The sequence below is a fragment of the Polypterus senegalus genome, chromosome 6 (genome assembly GCF_016835505.1).
Source record: "Polypterus senegalus isolate Bchr_013 chromosome 6, ASM1683550v1, whole genome shotgun sequence".
Classification (NCBI taxonomy): domain Eukaryota; kingdom Metazoa; phylum Chordata; class Cladistia; order Polypteriformes; family Polypteridae; genus Polypterus; species Polypterus senegalus.
The window spans coordinates 5,525,737-5,543,693 of record NC_053159.1 but is presented as its reverse complement, the minus strand read 5'-3'; the positions used below and the strand labels follow the sequence as shown (position 1 = coordinate 5,543,693).

The 17,957-nt window shown below is 43.5% G+C and overlaps 1 protein-coding gene across 2 annotated transcripts in view; it reads left to right on the top strand.

Annotated features, from left to right (window-relative positions):
* The window catches only part of ramp1 (receptor activity modifying protein 1), a 133,302-nt gene that overhangs the window by 57,237 nt on the left and 58,108 nt on the right, over positions 1 to 17,957 (top strand). For both annotated transcript variants that reach the window (XM_039755317.1, XM_039755318.1), the window contains exon 2: positions 14,051 to 14,189. In XM_039755317.1, coding sequence (XP_039611251.1) covers positions 14,051 to 14,189 — 139 coding nt within the window. The remainder of the gene's footprint in view (positions 1 to 14,050; positions 14,190 to 17,957) is intronic.

The following is a 17,957-nucleotide window of genomic DNA, read 5'->3' as shown; positions in this document are numbered from 1 at the left end:
AGCTGAGTTCATTTAGCACTTGTCTGTTATGGAGTCCTTCTCGATGGTCGGCTCCTCATGGGCAGGCGCACTCTTACGTACCTCATCGCTCTGGAGAAGCACTCGTGTATGACTTGCTGGGCAGTTCTCTATAGCCGTCCTTAACTTCGTGCTCCTCCATTCACCTTGTGCTACCTTCTGCTCCCGATTGTCTTGTTCATATTGTGTGCCCGTTTGCTTAATATGTCAGTCAGTCAGTCAGTCATTTGCCAACCCGCTATATCCTAACACAGGGTCACGGGGGTCTGTGGGAGCCAATCCCAGCCAGCACAGGGCGCAAGGCAGTTAACAAACCCCGGGCAAGGCGCCAGCCCACCGCAGTGTTTGCTTAATATTTTCATTTTGTTTTGTGCTGTCTCTAGCCGCATCATAATCGGGAATTGTCTCCGAATGTCCCCCCTGACTGCAGCAGTAGTCTTTGTAGTATCTCGTCTTGTCACTAAACTCCATATCATAAGTGGGTTAGGAATGGACCGAGTGCAGTTACCTTTTAAAAGGAACGAAAGGTGGGAGCTTGTGGTGCATTGTATGCTTACGAAGGGCAGGCTGCTGCAGTGAGTTTGCATTTTCTTTCCATTGCGGTCTGATCTTTCATAAGTCATGGCTGCCGTGGTTTTGACAAGTAAAACATGACGACAGCGGGTGTCATTTTCAATCAGACTCCCATGTCCAGTATGAGGCTTGGCTTTTACTAACAGAGTAGTCAAAGGGCGTATTGTCTTATTAGCTCCGTCTGCTTCAACGCCTGCTGCTCAACAGACTGGATTTCTTTACAGTGGGCTGCACTTTATTTTAAGTTGCTCATTATGTTGAATTAGTTTGTCTTGCTCCATTGTCACCGATGTATACTTTTTAACCCCTAGAAATTTCTATATCATGTGTTTTCCTGAAGCTGCCTTTTCAGGGCCTACGGGCAAAATTGGAAGTGCCAGTTAACCAAACCTGCACGTCTTTGGGGATAAAGACACAAGGAGAACATGCAAACTCCATACAGACAGCGCCACCTTAATGCTGACTCCGCAAAGCAGGAACACTGTCTGTCTGTCTGTCTGTCTGTGACACAGACAGATGGACATCATTTTGTCACTCAAGACACACATTTATTTACACTAATATATTTACAAGTTCAGTTCACAACCCAGTGTCTCAGCACCAATCACCCCAAAGTCCAGGCCTCTCTCTTCAGTGCCTCTCTTCTTCAGGCCGCCTCCACTCCTCACCAGCAAGACTTTGTCCACTCCTCACCCGACTCCAGCCCTCAAATGGAGGAAGGTGGTCCCTTATATACATGCCCGGATGGGGGTCCAGGTGCTTCCCAACACTCTGTGTGGCGGAAGTGCTGGCTGCACACCCGGAAGCACTCCGGGTGTCCCCAGTCTTCTTCTCCCCAGCACTTCTGGGTGTGGCGGAAGTGCTGAGGTCCAGGGCTCTCCAGGTGCCGGGGTGCCCCCTGGCGGTGACCACAGGCCCCTACAGGTGTGAGCTTCAAAGCTCTGCACCCGCTGTTCCCAAAAGCAATTAGGGCGGTCGACCCCTCTTGGTCTGTAGGAGGCGCAAGTCCTCCTCCGGTCCTCTCGGGTGTCCCGGCTGGGAACCACCCCCAGCCGCATGCCACACTATCTCTATCTATCTATCTATCGTGCCTTGCTATCTATCTATCTATCTATAGTGCCTTGCTATCTATCTATCTATCTATCTATCTATCTATCTATCTATCTATAGTGCCTTGCTATCTATCTATCTATCTATCTATCTATCTATCTATCTATCTATCTATCTATCTATAGTGCCTTGCTATCTATCTATCTATAGTGCCTTGCTATCTATCTATCTATCTATCTATCTATCTATCTATCTATCTATCTATCTATCTATCGTGCCTTGCTATCTATCTATCTATCTATCTATCTATCTATCTATCTATCTATCTATCTATCTATCTATCTATCTATCTATCTATAGTGCCTTGCTATCTATCTATCTATAGTGCCTTGCTATCTATCTATCTAACTATCTATCTATCTATCTATCTATAGTGCCTTGCTATCTATCTATCTATCTATCTATCTATCTATCTCCTTCCTGTTCTTGCTGTCGCTGTGCATGCTGGGTGGTTGTCTCGAGTGTGAGCGAGTGGAACTGGTGGTGGACGCTGAGGTGAGTGTGGTGATTCTTTTTTTCTTCTAATTTTCTAGTTTCTTATTTCTATCTTTTCTTTGGTGAAAACAGCTACACTTGTTTTTATACTGAGTGGCTTAGGCCACGGCAGCCGCAATGGCTGCAAATCTTGAACGTCTGAGCCGCCGCCATGGGATTAAACTTATTTCAGAGGAGTTTGTTCCTTTAGAGGCGGGGGTTTTGGCGGTAGGCGAAGTGGTCGGATGTGACAATATTAAGTCAGCTTCACGAATGAGCGGGAATATCGTGGTTTTTTTGAGCTCTGTGGATTTAGTCCCCACAGTAGTTGAGAAGGGGGTGGTTATTAATGGCTCCTTTGTACAAGTTTCCCTTTAGCCGTCCGTCCCGTAGAGTAACAATTTCGAATGCGCCGCCCTTTCTCAAAAATGAAACTATAGCGAAAGAGTTGGAGCGGCATGGGCGTCTGGTATCGAAAATTCGGCACATTCCTTTAGGGTGTAAATCGCCAGATTTAAAACATGTCTTGTCATTTAGACGACAAGTTTTATGGTTTTAAATAGAATGGATGACGAATTAAATGTGGCAATGAAGTTTAGAGTGGACGGTTTCGATTATGTGATTTTCGTCACTTCTAACGAAATGAAATGTTTTGGCTGCGGGAGTGAAGCTCATTTAATTAAACAGTGTCCTGAGAGACAGCAAGGGAGCAAGAAAACTGGCCGTACAAACACAGAAATAGAGGGGCAGAAAGTGGAAGATCACGAAATTGTGGCTGATGGCGCAGAGGCGCAAGGTGATAAGAATAAAATGCTACTAGAGCTGAAGGGCAGGAGAATCAAGTGCCTCCCAGAGATGAGCCGAATGAAGGCGGTAGTGAAACGGTAGATCAAACAGCGGCTGCAGCAGAAAGTGTGTGGGGAGACATTGATATGGACGAGGGAAGCAGCAACGAGACAGAGGAAAAAAGTGAATTTAAACGTCCTGCTCAGAAAAGGCAAGGAGAAAGAGAAGATCGGGCACGAAAGAAAATTGTTTTAAGTCAGGGCTCGGGGGTCGTTGGAGAGGATCCCGCCTATGGTCCTTGTCAGGAGGATTTTCCGTCTTCGCGGAGACGGCCGATAACGTCTCAAATGCGGGAAGTGTCGGGGAAGAGCATGACGACGGTAATATCTCCGATGGGTCTGTTGCCTCGGAGCCCCAGAGTTAAAAGCCAGGGGGGGTTACAGCGCTCAAAGTGTTAAAGAGTTTTTGGTGAATACCGCCGGAAAAAAGGGGGTGGACGTGGCCGAATTTTTCCCTGACATTGACCTCTTTCTATCGTCTGTCCGCGGGTTGCGACGAGACAAAGCAGCCTCCGCAATGTTTGATGTTAAAGAACTAGTGCGGCTAAAGAATTTAACAAGTAAACTGAGAAAACAGTCCAATCTAAACACCACCTAATGGCTAAGTCCCCTGTTAAATCCACTCCACAGTCTTTGTGGTGGTCCCTGTGTTTTATTGTGTGTTTATCTATATATTCTGTTACCATGGCAAGTGTGCACATAGGAACCCTAAATATTAACGGTGGGAGAAGTCCAGATAAGAGGGTCGCATTGTTTGATTTTATCAGACAAAAGACTTGAATGTCACCTTTCTACAAGAAACCCACATTGATGAGCACAATCAGTGGGAGTGGAGCAGGATTGGAAGGGGCATTTTTTTAGTAATGGGACAAATGTTAGTGCTGGAGTGGCTGTTTTATTTCTTGGGGGGCTTCAAGTAGAAGTCTGTAGTACTGAGGAGCTGGTGAAAGGGAGACTCCTAAAAGTAACGGTGAAATTTCATGGCAGTGTCGTCACTTTCATTAATGTACGCCCCGAATGAGGGTGAGGAGAGGCTCCACTTCTTTAATAAGTTAGGAGATCTTTTATCTAAGTGTGACCCTGAAGAAGTGGTGGTGTTAGGAGGGGATTTTAATTGTACACTTGATACCAGAATGGACAGAAATAACGGACTGGAACCGCACCCTTGCTCAGCACGAGCTTTAGGTAAAATAATTAAGGACTTTGGGCTGGAAGATGTGGAGGGCAAAAAATGGGGCCTGTCGGCAATACACCTGGGGGCGGACGAGTGGAAATACGATCTCAATGGCGAGACTCGATCATTTTTATAGTTTTAAGCACCTGTTAGGCTTATTTAAGGTGTGCTCTATTGTGCCTACTGGATTCTCTGATCACAGTTTGGTGTGTTGTACACTTATTTGTAACACTTACAGACCCCGTAGTCCATACTGGCATTTTAACACACTCCTCCTTAAAGATCAGAACTTTAAAGAGTTATTTGTTCATTTCTGGGGAGGCTGGAAGGCTATGAAGAAGGAGTTCACCAGCTTACAACAGTGGTGGGAGGTTGGGAAGAGTCACATCCGGCCTTGTGTCAGGAGTATACCAGAAATGTCACCCGAGTATTGCGGTCAGAAATGGCAGCTTTAGAAATTAAAATAGCTGAATTTCAACAGCTTCTAGAGAAGGGTCCAAATGAGCAGCTTCAGGCGAGCCTGACTTCTGCTAAACTGGGGTTGGCCCACCTGCTTGAGACCAGAGCTCAGGGGGCTTTAGTGAGGGCCCGCTTTCAACGACTGACTGAGATGGATGCACCAACTCAATACTTTTTTGGTTTAGAGAAAAAAAACTCGCAGAGTAAAATCTTACATTGCATAAGAACACCCGATGGCAGAGAGACACAAGAGCCCAGTGAAATAAGGCAGGGGGTCCCGAATTTTATGAACTTCTGTTTGCTGCAGATGGTGATGGTGGCAGTGAACACCAACAGGCCTTTTTGCAGGACTTACCGCAGCTGCCCAACGCAGATGTGGCAGAGCTAAATAGAGAGGTGACCTTTGCAGAACTCACCACAGCCCTGGGACAGCTGAAAACAGGGAAGGTCCCTGGAATCGATGGAATACCAGTGGAGTTTTATAAAGAGTTCTGGGATGTCATCGGCCTGGACTTATTGGAGGTGTTCCGGTGGAGTTTTAAGACTGGCTTGTTACCACAGAGCTGCCGTAGAGCCGTGATCACGCTGCTGCCGAAGAAGGGAGACTTGTGTCTCATTAAGAACTGGCGGCCTGTATCTCTCTTATGCGCTGATTATAAAGTTCTCTCTAAAGCCTTAGCCAACAGGATGGTCCAAGTTTTAGGGAGAGTGGTGCATCCTGATCAGAATTACTGCGTGGCTGGCAGGTCCATCTTTAATAACATTTTTTTAATTCGGGACATTTTGGCTGCTGCAGAACTGTTTGGTTTTCAGACTGGTCTTATTTTTCTTGACCAGGAAAAGCTTTTGACAGGGTCAGTCACTCATTTTATGGAATGCCATGAAGGCGTTTGGGTTTGGGGGGTCTTTTATTAAATATATTCGCTTACTTTATAGTGACATTTCTGGTATCATAAAGATCAATGGTGGCTTGTGCGCGCCTTTCAGTGTCAGAAGAGGAGTCAGACAAGGCTGCTCTTTGTCCCGCATGTTATATGCTCTGGCGCTGGAGCCTTTCCTGGTGCACCTGAGGAAGGTGCTGACTGGTCTCTCCATCCCCAACTGCAACATGGACCCTGTGAAAGTCACTGCTTATGCAGATGATCTTGCTGTAGTCATCACAAGCCAGAAGGATTTGGGCAATTAACAGAAGGTCTATGGAATTACAGTAAAGCGTCGGCTAAAGTGAATTGGAACAAAAGTAGTGCAGTGCTGGTGGGGAACTGGACAGGATGTAGTCCTCCTCGACTGGAAGGAGGTCTGCAGTGGACAACTGGAGGCTTCCTGTACCTGGGAGTCCATCTTGGAGATGACCACTACATCCAAAAGAACTGGGAGGGTCTGTTGGACAAGGTTACAGCTCGGCTTGCCAAATGGAAGTGGATACTCCCTCAGTTATCCTATAGAGGACGGATGCTGGTCATTAATAACCTGGTGACCTCCAGCCTGTGGCACAAATGTATTTGTTTGCAACCTCCACTTTTGCTTGTTCAGCAGATACAGAAGGCGTCATAGATTTCTTTTGGACTGGTACCCATTGGATACAGAAGGGCGTTCTATTTTACCATTGGATGAAGGCGGACAAGGACTTATTGACATTACCAGCAGGATTGCTGCTTTCCGCCTTCAGACCATTCAAAACTGTTGTATCCTGTTGAGCAGAGCCAGTGGATGAACTTAGCCGTACTCTTCTTTAAACAGGCCAGGCATATGGGACTTGGGAAAAGTTTACTGCTGTGCCACTTGGATAAGATCAAGACTTTACAGGTGCCAGAGTTTTATAAAAGCCTTTAGCAGCATGGCAACTACTGGCGATAAAAAAGGACTGTGATGACCTCTCCACATTTTGGGTCCTTCATGAACCACTGTTCTACAATCCTGCTGTTGGCACTGCTACAGGAATTTCTGAAAACTTTATTAATCATTTCATAATACATGGAATAACCACGATAAAGGACATAATTGACTGGGAAAATTACACTTGGAAAAGTGCACAAGTGGTAGCAGTGGAGACAGGAGTGCACTCAGTCCGCTTAATGGAGAAGTTTCTGTGGCAGGTACAATCATCAATGGACAGGGAATCCATGACACTCCTGCACGGAATTTTCTTATCACAACTGAAGCCAATTGACTAAACGCCTTTTCCAACACTTACTGTGTCTCCGGCTGTTGAACTGAGGGATGGTGAGACTAATGTTTTAGCCTTAAGTTCTCTAGAGGCGTTATCTCTACCTACAGTGCCGGGGAAACAGCTGTACAGGATTTGTGTGAAGGTGAACAACCTGGAGCAGCTGAGGACACGAAGACACGACACACCTTGGAGAGACAAGCTTGGAGCCCCTCAGGGACTGAACCCTGCATGGAGGTCGTTGTACAAGCCGCCATTGGCCAGTAGGGTGGGAGACCTGCAGTGGAGGTTGGTACATGGGATACTAGCGGTGAACTCCTTCTTATCGATTATATGTCCGGGGGTCTCGGATTGCTGCCCTTTTTGTGGTCTGAGGGAAAGTGTCTTTCATGCTTTTATGTATTGTGAGAGGCTCCAGACCTTTTTTAGTAAAATTGAAAGAATAGTAGAAGGGCTGGGGGCCGTATAATGGCACGGTGTTTGTGTTTGGGGTTAAAATTACTAAACACACCAGAGAAAATATGAACTTAATTAATTTTATTATCGGGCAAGCAAAACTGTCAATATGGAAGACCCGTAAAAACAAGATTACTGGGAGAGGAAATGAAAATGTTGTTGTCTTTTTAGAAAAGTATGTGAAAGTAGGATATTAGTGGATTTTAATTTTTATAAGTCCACAAATAATTTAGCAAAGTTTAAGGAAATGTGGTGTGTGAATAATGTGCTTTGTGTATGTGATGAAGATAATTTGCAATTTGTGCTCTGAGTTTGGTGTTTTACTCCTTTATAAATTGGGTTGATAAATTAAGAATAAGTGGGATTGGAGGGTGGAAACAATGGGAGGGATTAAATAAATATATATTCCAAGAACAATATGAATATGTAATGGTTTAAAAGTGAATAATCATCATTAGGAATGTGTGTACGTGGTTTTTTGTAAGACTTAAGTTTTGAGTTTACTGTGTTTTTTTGTGTATTTATTCCTGTGTTTATTCAATAAAGTTTGGTTTTAAAAATAAAAAAAAAAATATCTATAGTGTCTTGCTATCTATCTATCTATCTATCTATAGTGCCTTGCTATCTATCTATCTATCTATCTATCTATCTATCTATCTATCTATCTATCTATCTATAGTGCCTTGCTATCTATCTATCTATCTATAGTGCCTTCTATCTATCTATCTATCTATCTATCTATCTATCTATCTATCTATAGTGCCTTGCTATCTATCTATCTATCTATCTATCTATCTATCTATCTATCTATCTATCTATCTATCTATCTATAGTCTATCTATCTATATCTATCTATCTTGCTATCTATCTATCTATCTATCTATCTATCTATAGTATCTTATCTATCTATCTATCTATCTATCTATCTATCTATCTATCTATCTATCTATCTATAGTGCCTTGCTATCTATCTATCTATCTATCTATCTATCTATCTATCTATCTATCTATCTAGTGCCTTGCTATCTATCTATCTATCTATCTATCTATCTATCTATCTATCTATCTATCTATCTATCTATCTATAGTATCTCTATCTATCTATCTATCTATCTATCTATCTATCTATCTATCTACTATCTATCTATCTATCTATCTATCTATCTATCTATCTATAGTGCCTTGCTATCTATCTATCTATCTATCTATCTATCTATCTATCTATCTATCTATCTATCTATCTATCTATAGTGCCTTGCTATCTATCTATCTATCTATCTATCTATCTATCTATCTATCTATCTATCTATCTATCTATCTATAGTGCCTTGCTATCTATCTATCTATCTATCTATCTATCTATCTATCTATCTATCTATCTATCTATAGTGCCTTGCTATCTATCTATCTATCTATCTATCTATCTATCTATCTATCTATCTATCTATCTATCTATCTATAGTGCCTTGCTATCTATCTATCTATCTATCTATCTATCTATCTATCTATAGTGCCTATCTATCTATCTATCTATAGTGCCATCTATCTATCTATCTATCTATCTATCTATCTATCTATAGTGCCTTGCTATCTATCTATCTATCTATCTATCTATCTATCTATCTATCTATCTATCTATCTATCTATCTATAGTACCTTGCTATCTATCTATCTATCTATAGTGCCTTGCTATCTATCTATCTATCTATCTATCTATCTATCTATCTATCTATCTATCTATCTATCTATCTATAGTGCCTTGCTATCTATCTATCTATCTATCTATCTATCTATCTATCACAGTGCCTTTCATTGTCTATCTGTCTATTATATAGTGCCTTTCACATCTATCTGTCTGTCTGTCATTTTAGACAGTGTCTCTCACGTATCTATCATTCATTTTTTTTCTCGTGTCTTTTACGTCTTTATCTCTCTTTCTCTCTCTGTGGACTCTGCTTGCTCTCCCCGTGTCTGTGTCTTTTTTTCTGGCCTCTCCAGGCTTGTTGTGTGCATTAGAGAAGCTGCCGAGAGTACGAGTGAGTGTGACCGTCCCCTCGTGTCCCCTACAGGGTTGCCATTTGTTCAGAGGTGCCCTTGAATTGTCAGGCCTTTCCCAGGTGGACGTGTCCTTTTCTCTCTTGCAGGTCCTTTCTTGTTTCACGGCGTGACTGGTTGTGCTCCTCGTCTTCTCACTTTGTGTTTGTTTGTTTGCCTGCGTTGCTTTGCATTCCATGTGATGGATTGACATAATCAGATGAAGCAGATAAAGTGAAGTTTCCAGTTTTTTTTTTTTCTGGACACGTCTCCCTTGTCTCTTGTGTCCCGTTTTCCACATGTGAGGAGGACGATGGGTGGCCCGATTTGTCCTATCCGAGTTAGCAGCCTTCGATGACCCCGACTGTCCCTTCCTTCCTTGTTTCCTTTTCTCACTGCGGATGATTGCGGCCGATTTGTAGCGTGCAGCCCACCAAAAACACCCCCACCCCCTAAGCACATTAAAAAGTCACTCAACCAGAATCATATTGATGACAAAAATAGCATTGTGTGCGATTGTGTAGCGTAGCTCGCAACACATGCGGTGAAGAGCGACGGGGCTTTTTATTGAGGGCAGCGCTCAGCTTACTTGTTTTCCTTCGAGGCAGATTCTTCTTAGGTCAGACCTCTCAAATGTCCTGTCACGGCTATTGTGGTGTCTGTGACTCACAAAGTCTGCCAAGTGGGGGGTGGGCACCGGAGTGCAGGGCCGAAGTACAAGAAAGTAAAGCAGAAGGTTCCGAATACGGCCATGAGGAGACACCAGGAGTGACAGAGCTCTCGACTAAAACCTGGAAAGAATCCGAGCAGTGCCGCCACCTCGGTCCGACGTGTGAGAACACGAGTTCTGCTTTAGTGCCCACTTTAAAATGTGACTTCGAGTTCCAGCAGGTAGGAATTTCATCCTAACAATGACAGCCATGTAGCTCCTGACAGTCATCAGTGAATGACAATGTGACGATGGATGGGACAAAAATATTGTCGATAATAATAATCCTCTCCTCAGGCTGAAGGGCATTCTGCGAGGTAGACTGGTCCACTCACCGTGACGAGATGCACAAACATCTGACGCCAAGTCTACACTCCTTCTTGATAATCTGAATTAAGTCATACAGCACACTGCCAAATCTCGACTTCCCCTCAGACGACAAGTTTGGAGTTTTTATTGCTCTGCTGACTGACTTAATGACCATCCATATGTCTTGTAAGCCACTTCTCCAGTTCATGGTGGGGTGCAGGGCCATCTTATCGCATGGGCACGCTGGGCACCATGCTAATCTGTGTATGTTGTGACTTGCTGAGTGGTTGAGTAGGGTGATGCCCCACTGCACTGCTTTGCCCGGGGGGCCTATAATGCTGTTAAGACGACCCTGGTGGTGTGGGGCAGCACTCTGTGTGAACCTGGGGGGCATTTAGGCACTTAGCTTATTTACAGGGGCTGATACTTTTGTTAAACTGAGCTAACAGATCAAAATTATAAATGACACTCGTGTCACTATGTGAGCACAGCCAGCTACACTGAGTCACAGCTGAGGAGCGGCACAGCTGAGCTACAGGAGTATAAAGACAGTCAAGTGCAGCGCATTAAAACACAACAAATTCACCGGCAGAAACACAACAAGTTCTTCATTTTATTCTCATGAAGCACAAAGAGCAGGAATACTGACTTAGGGTATCAGACGCGGCACACAGCATGTTGGCAAAGGCACAAAGGAATGGCACATCCACTCAGGGGGCTTTGTCCACTTCATCCACTGTTTAAGTGGCATCGCTAATGACTTGTTAGGGACTGAGAGCCACACAGCTGTCAGCAAGTGCAAGGAGGAGGCGGCCATTAACTGTCTGAGTGTGACATACCTGTGTGCCTTTGTCACAATGTGCTTTGGTAGTGGTTACACATGGCTACGGATTTTATATAGCGCTTTATCACGATGGGCACTAGATATCAGATAGATATATAGAGAGACATACATAAAAAAATTATAGTGACTTTTATATCTATCAGTCTGTCTGTTATATAGTGCCTTTCATATCTTCATACACTGATCCTTTCAAATCTATCATTTTCTATCGTATCTGTCCATTAGCCTTTCCTATCTATCTATCTATCTATCTATCTATCTATCTATCTATCTGTCTATCTATCTATCTATCTATCTATCTATTATATAGTGCCTTTTATGTCTATCTATCTATCTATTGTGACAGATAGGGGGCGCAATCGCTCCCTTGAACCCCTGTCCACGACTCCAGACACCAGGTAAAAGTCCACAAATTGACTTTATTCAAATGCAACAGTGCACAAAACACCCTGTCCTCCACTATACTCATTCAAATCACAAATAATCACATTAAATCAATCCTCCACTCCCAGACGCGTTGCCACCCTTCCACCCTTCTGCTCAGCTCGCCGTCTGGGAGCTCCCACAGTCTTTTTATAAACGTAAAATGTTCTTTTCTTCACCCCAGAAGCACGTCATTCCCCTTGTCTATGTGTGCTTCCGGGGCGTAGGGAAAATATCCGTTGTTCCTCCCTGCAGCGTCTCCTAGTGGCCCCAGGGCTGCGTATAAAAACTACAATGTCCATGATGCCCTGCTGGTCTTCAGGGGACCTCCATACTGCAAGGAGGGCTCCACCTGGCGGCTTGGGGGTATTGGCCGGGATAGACGGCTGGCCACTCATCACTCTATCTATCTATCTATCTGATAGTCTGTCACTGAAGCTGCTCCTCTGTCTGGAGATGATCCTGTTCAGTGGATGCAGTGGATTCTCCATGATTGACAGGAGTCTGCTCAGCGCCCGTCGCTCTGCCACGAATGTCAAACTGTCCAGCCCGATGCATAATAGAGCCTGCCTTCCTCACCAGTTTGTCCTTCTTCTTTATGCTGCCTCCCAGAACACCACCGTAGAAGAGGGCGCCACAACCGTCTGGTAGAACATCTGCAGCATCTTATTGCAGATGTTGAAGGACGCCAGCCTTCTAATGAAGTATAGTCGGCTCTGTCCTCTCTTACACAGATCATCAGTATTGGCAGTCCAGTCCAGTTTATCATCCAGCTGCACTCCCAGGTATTTATAGGTCTCTACCCTCTGCACAGTCACCTCTGATGATCACGGGGTCCATGAGGGGCCTGGGCCTCCTAAAATCCACCACCAGCTCCTTGGTTTTGCTGGTGTTCAGGTGTAGGTGGTTTGAGTCGCACCATTTAACAAAGTCCTTGATTAGGTTCCTGTACTCCTCCTCCTGCCCACTCCTGATGCAGCCCACCATAGCAGTGTCGTTGGTGAACTTTTGCACGTGGCAGGACTCTGAGTTGTATTGGAAGTCCGATGTATGTTGGCTGAACAGGACCAGAGAAAGTCCAGTGCTCTGTGCTGCTGACCACAATGTCAGACCTGCAGTTCATGAGACGCACATACTGAGGTCTGTCTGTAAGATAGTCCACGATCCATGGCACCAGGTGTGAATCTACTACCATCTCTGTCAGCTTGTCCCTAAGGAGCAGAGGTTGGGTCACCTGATCTTCTGTTACCCGAATGTTCGCGACAGATACCGATACGTCTCAAACTTTCTGGATTGAAAATAACTATAAAAGTAGCAGCAGTGGCACCACTCATCTTAGAAACTTGAAATAGAAAAGGAGCTCCGAGTGTCGAATATCTCGAATATCAAACCACACCTGGACAGGCGGTGTACTTTAAAGCAGGCACATATTAGTCATTAGATCTCTGCCTGAGAAATGTTTGATTTTAATTTTAGTTATAATACATTCGTTGTGATTATATGCTTGCAAATTTAAATTTGAAATAAAAATGTAAAAAATTTATTTTGATGTCTTGTTCATTTATTCAACGCCCCCCCACCGTACAGCTTGTGGCACGCCCCACAGTTTGAGAACTGCTGGCATATACAGAGTATCAGGATTAAACTAAAATGAAGTCATGAGAAAGCCGTGTTACGATAACGGGGTTGTTAGCAGTTTTTTTTAAGGTGGTCCACCATATTACCCTGGCGAATTTCTTTCGGTAAACTCATATTCCAGATTTGAGGTGCATAACATCAGAAGGCCGCCCGCCTCACCACTTCTTTTAAGTTTAGCTCTTGGAATTCTAAGCAGACCCTCATTTGAAGACCTCAGGTTACGATTTGGAGTGTCCAGTAAGTAAGATGGCGTGAGATTATTGAAGGCTTTTGTAAATCGGACAGTCCTTTTGCAGCCGCAGAATCTTTTCCTGGGGCCCTGGTAGATGCTGTGCTGTTTATTTAGCTCTTTTCTGTATTTCTTTCTTGATGGCTGTCCTCTCTTCTTTTTGGAAAAAAAAAAGGGGGCGGTTTTTGCAAATTCCACCAGAACAGGATGTCCCTCCCCTTCGGGGGTCACTGCTGTCAATCCCAGTTTGTTTTGGCTGCCCTAACCACTCGCACAGGCAAACAGCAGAAAACACACAGCACCTCTTTATGTGGCAGCGCAGCAAATGTCATAAAGTTTTTCTCCACTCCAAGAACCAGAGACACGTGGAATAAGCAACCAAACACTGGGGGGCACAGGTGGACTTCCAGGACCTTCAGATCTCAGCTTGTCTTGGGGAATTTTGGTAGCCAGGATGGGCAAGCGTAGTTGGGCAATTGATCTGAATATTGGGCCCTGGAGTCTGCCAGCTTTCATTCCAACTGAACTACCAGTCGGCTGAAGTCTTAATGTCTTTCTTTCTTTTTGTTTTTTTCTTGTCTTTTCCAGCTCATCATTTCTTTTCTGTTACTGCCTGTGATGAAGCCTTCTACGTGCACGCCATTGAAAATTTATGTTTAGTCAAGTTCCAAGGTGACATGGAGGCTCTGGGCCAACGGTACTGGTGCGACTGGGACGAAACAGTTGAGTAGGTCTCTCTTCCTTGTTTTATATTCAATGTAATAACGTGTGGTATTGATGTACAGACAGCTGACCCTCCCAGTTAAGCGATGTTCTTAACAGACATGGCATCAAGAAGGCACTCATGATGTCAAAAACGGCTCACATTGATGGTTTATTTGAATTCTGTCTGGTGATAAAATGAGTCGGTCAAGTGGGAGTTCAATTGGGCATCCTGTGGAGTTTGAATGGGATGCAAATCAGAAATTTCAAAACATAGGAGGCCATCAAATAACATTTCAAAGCCATTTAACCCACTAGGGGCTCAGGTCTTAGTGCCTGTCCACCATTCACACCCACACCCACAGAATCTGGCATGCATGTCTTTAGGATGTGGGAGGAAGGCCAGCCTGCCCAGCTGATCACCCTCAAAAACACTGGCCGAAACTTCACATGGACATGCCATGGCATTTGAACCCAACATATTGAGTCTGTAAGGGAACAGTGTAACCCAGTGTGCCAGCCATAAACAGGGCATAGTTTATGAGTTGACAAGGCATGGCATTTGAACTCGGGGTGTTGGACTTTATGAAGAAACTAGTGCTAGCCAGTGTGCCAACCTCAACCAGGGCATAGTTTATGAGGAAACAAGGTGTGGCATTTGACCTAAGAATGTTGAGTCTGAGAGGGATTAGTGCCACCCAGTATGCCAGTCTCAGACAATGCATGGCATTTGTACTCAGGGTTTTGAGTCTTATGAAGGAACTAGTGCTACCCAGTGTGACAGGCAGAAAAAGGGCTTAGTTTATTAGGAGGTGAGGCTTGGCATTTGAACCCATAGTGCTGGGTTTGAGAGGGTACAGTGTCAACCAATGTGCCAGCCTCAAACAAAACATAGTTTATGAGTTGACAAGGTGTGGCATTTGAACTTGGGGTCCTGGACTTTGTGGACTTTAGTGCTAGCCAGTGTGCCAACCTAAACCAGGGCATAGTTTATGAGTAAACAAGGCATGGCATTTGAACTAAGAATGCTGAGTCTGAGAGGGAACAGTGCCACTCAGTGTGCCAGTCTCAGACAAGGCATGGCATTTGAACTCAGGGTGCTGGGTTTTTGAGGGATCAGTGCTACCCGATATGCCAGCCACAAAGCAGGCATAGTTTATGAGTTGACAAGGCATGGCATTTGAACCCAGAATGATGGACCAGCACTACCCGCATATTAAATTTGTACAAAACAAATGTTTAAAGAAACTACATTTAAATATCAAAGTGATTATTGCTGCTGACGGACCAATCCACAGACTCGGATTCACATCCTGGACACAAAGACAATTCAAACAAATACTTTTCGTTATCGATGATATGCAGTGTTTAATGCTGTTGGCTTTTAGTGCCTAACACTTGGGTTCAAACCCTGGAAGTGTGGACAATAAATACTTAAAGCAAAGGACCTGTAGATGCCCAAGTGGTGCAGTGTTGCCACATCTATGCCATTGTGCTGGAATGCAACCCAAAATGACTAAAGAACATTCACGGGACACAGGGAGAACATTCGGGCTCTCCTGAGAAAGGTGCCAAGCTTGGCCAAAAGATGGCCTGTCCATTTGACATGGCATCATCCTGTCTGAGTTTGGGTTAAGCACTGAACGCATGGCATGGCCGACCCTGGGAGAGATGCTAGTCCATCGCGGGACGCTTTTACACGGTCGGTCAATGAAACCTGCATGCCTTTGTGATGAGGGAAATAACCACAATCACCGGGGAAAATCCACAGAAAGACCCTCCAGTCACAACACATGGAGAGCAGCTGATCATCTGTGCACTAAGTTCAGTCCAGGCTCTGTGTGCAGGGCAGGAATCGGCCACCCGCATGGGACACAAGCCTCCCCTAAGACGCACACACCCATTCCCACCCTTAGAAGGCCATTTTAGAATTGCAGATCAGTCTTCCTACACAACAGCGGACCAGCGAGTCGCCACTTGAGGGTCTCCTCACCTGACATCACCGTCAGGAACCCATTTGAGCCAACCCAGGATTCTGGGGGCCACAGGCTTCATTGGCAGCTCTGGGCGTCAAGCAGAATCCGTCCCCAGATGAGGGGGGCTACTCTGTTGCAGATAAACATTTGTCATTTCATTAATTTTTTCTACAATTCCCCTCTGTGATAAACATCTCATAATTCGTCATATCATTCAATTGTTATTTCTGAGGTTAAGATAGAAATGCTGCCATCTGATCTCGAGGCGAGAAAAAGAGATGATGTAGCTCAAGAAGTTTAATTAAAAAGCTAATTTAAGTAGCTTATAATAAAGCAAAGGCTTAGGAGACGTTATTACAAAGTTAATGAATTCACAATAAAAATAACCAGAGGAGGTAAGTAAAGAGCTCTGTCCTACTCATGGGGTACTGGAGGGAGAACGTGGGGCCTTGGTGTGCCAGGCAAGCAATGTGAGTGACCCCCTAAGCTGGTGGCCACCATCAAACACCACCTCAGGCCTGCAGTCTGCTCTTCTCACAGTTACAATCCAAGAAAATCGCAGAGTCGGGCGACTGGCCTTACAGCCTGGTGAAGTTACCTCTGGAATAGACAAGCAGAGAGATGATGAAAGGCACTATATAGTAGACATACAGATAATGAAAGGCACTATGTAATAGACAGATCGATAGAGAGAGATAATGAAAGGTGCAGTAAGATAAATAGATATGAAAGGCACTATATAATAAAAAGATATAGAGAGAAAGATAATGGAAGGCACTATATAACAGAGGGAGAGAGATAATGAAAGGCACTATATAACAGACATACAGATAATGTAAGGCACTATATAGTAGATCTACAGATAGTGAGGGTCACTGTATAACAGGCATATAGGTAATCAAAGGCACTATGTGATAAACAGATAGAGATAATCAAAGGTGCTGTAAAATGAATAGATATGAAGGCACTATATGATAGAGAGAGAGATAGATAGATACTGAAAGGCCCTATATGATATAATAGCTAGATAAATAGATATGAAAGACACTATATGACAGATAATGAAAGGCACTATATTACAGATAGATATGAAACGCAATATATAAAACAATAGGTAAATATATATGAAAGACACTATATGGTAGATAATGAAAAGTACTATGTGGTAAACAGACATAGATAATCAAAGGTGCTATAAAAAATAAATAGATATGTAATGCATTTTTTGATAGAGAGATAGATACTGAAAGGCACTATATAATATAATAGATGAATCAATATGAAAGATACTATATAATATATAATGAAAGGCACTATATAATCCATCCATTATCCAACCCGCTAATATAATAGATAAATCAATATGAAATATACTATAATATATATAATGAAAGGCACTATATAATAGGTAGATTATGAAAGGCACTATATAATAAATAGAAATAGATTAATAATTAAAGGTGCTTTAAAATAAATAGATGTGAAAGTCACTATGTGACAGAGAGAAAGATACTGAAAGGCACTATATAATAGCTAGATAAATATGAAAGGCATTATATGATAGATAGATAGGAATGAAAGGCACTATATAATAGATAGATAAATAAATATGAAAGGCATTATATGATAGATACATGTAGATAGATATGAAAGGCACTATATAATAGATAGGTAGCATTATTTTGTCCCTGGGTGAAAATTTGGCTTTTTTTACAGCAACTCTTTACATAACTAAATACATAAATAGATAGATAAATAATTACCTATACACACACTATGGTCCAGACACACACCAGAATGACTAAAAAGAAGGAAAA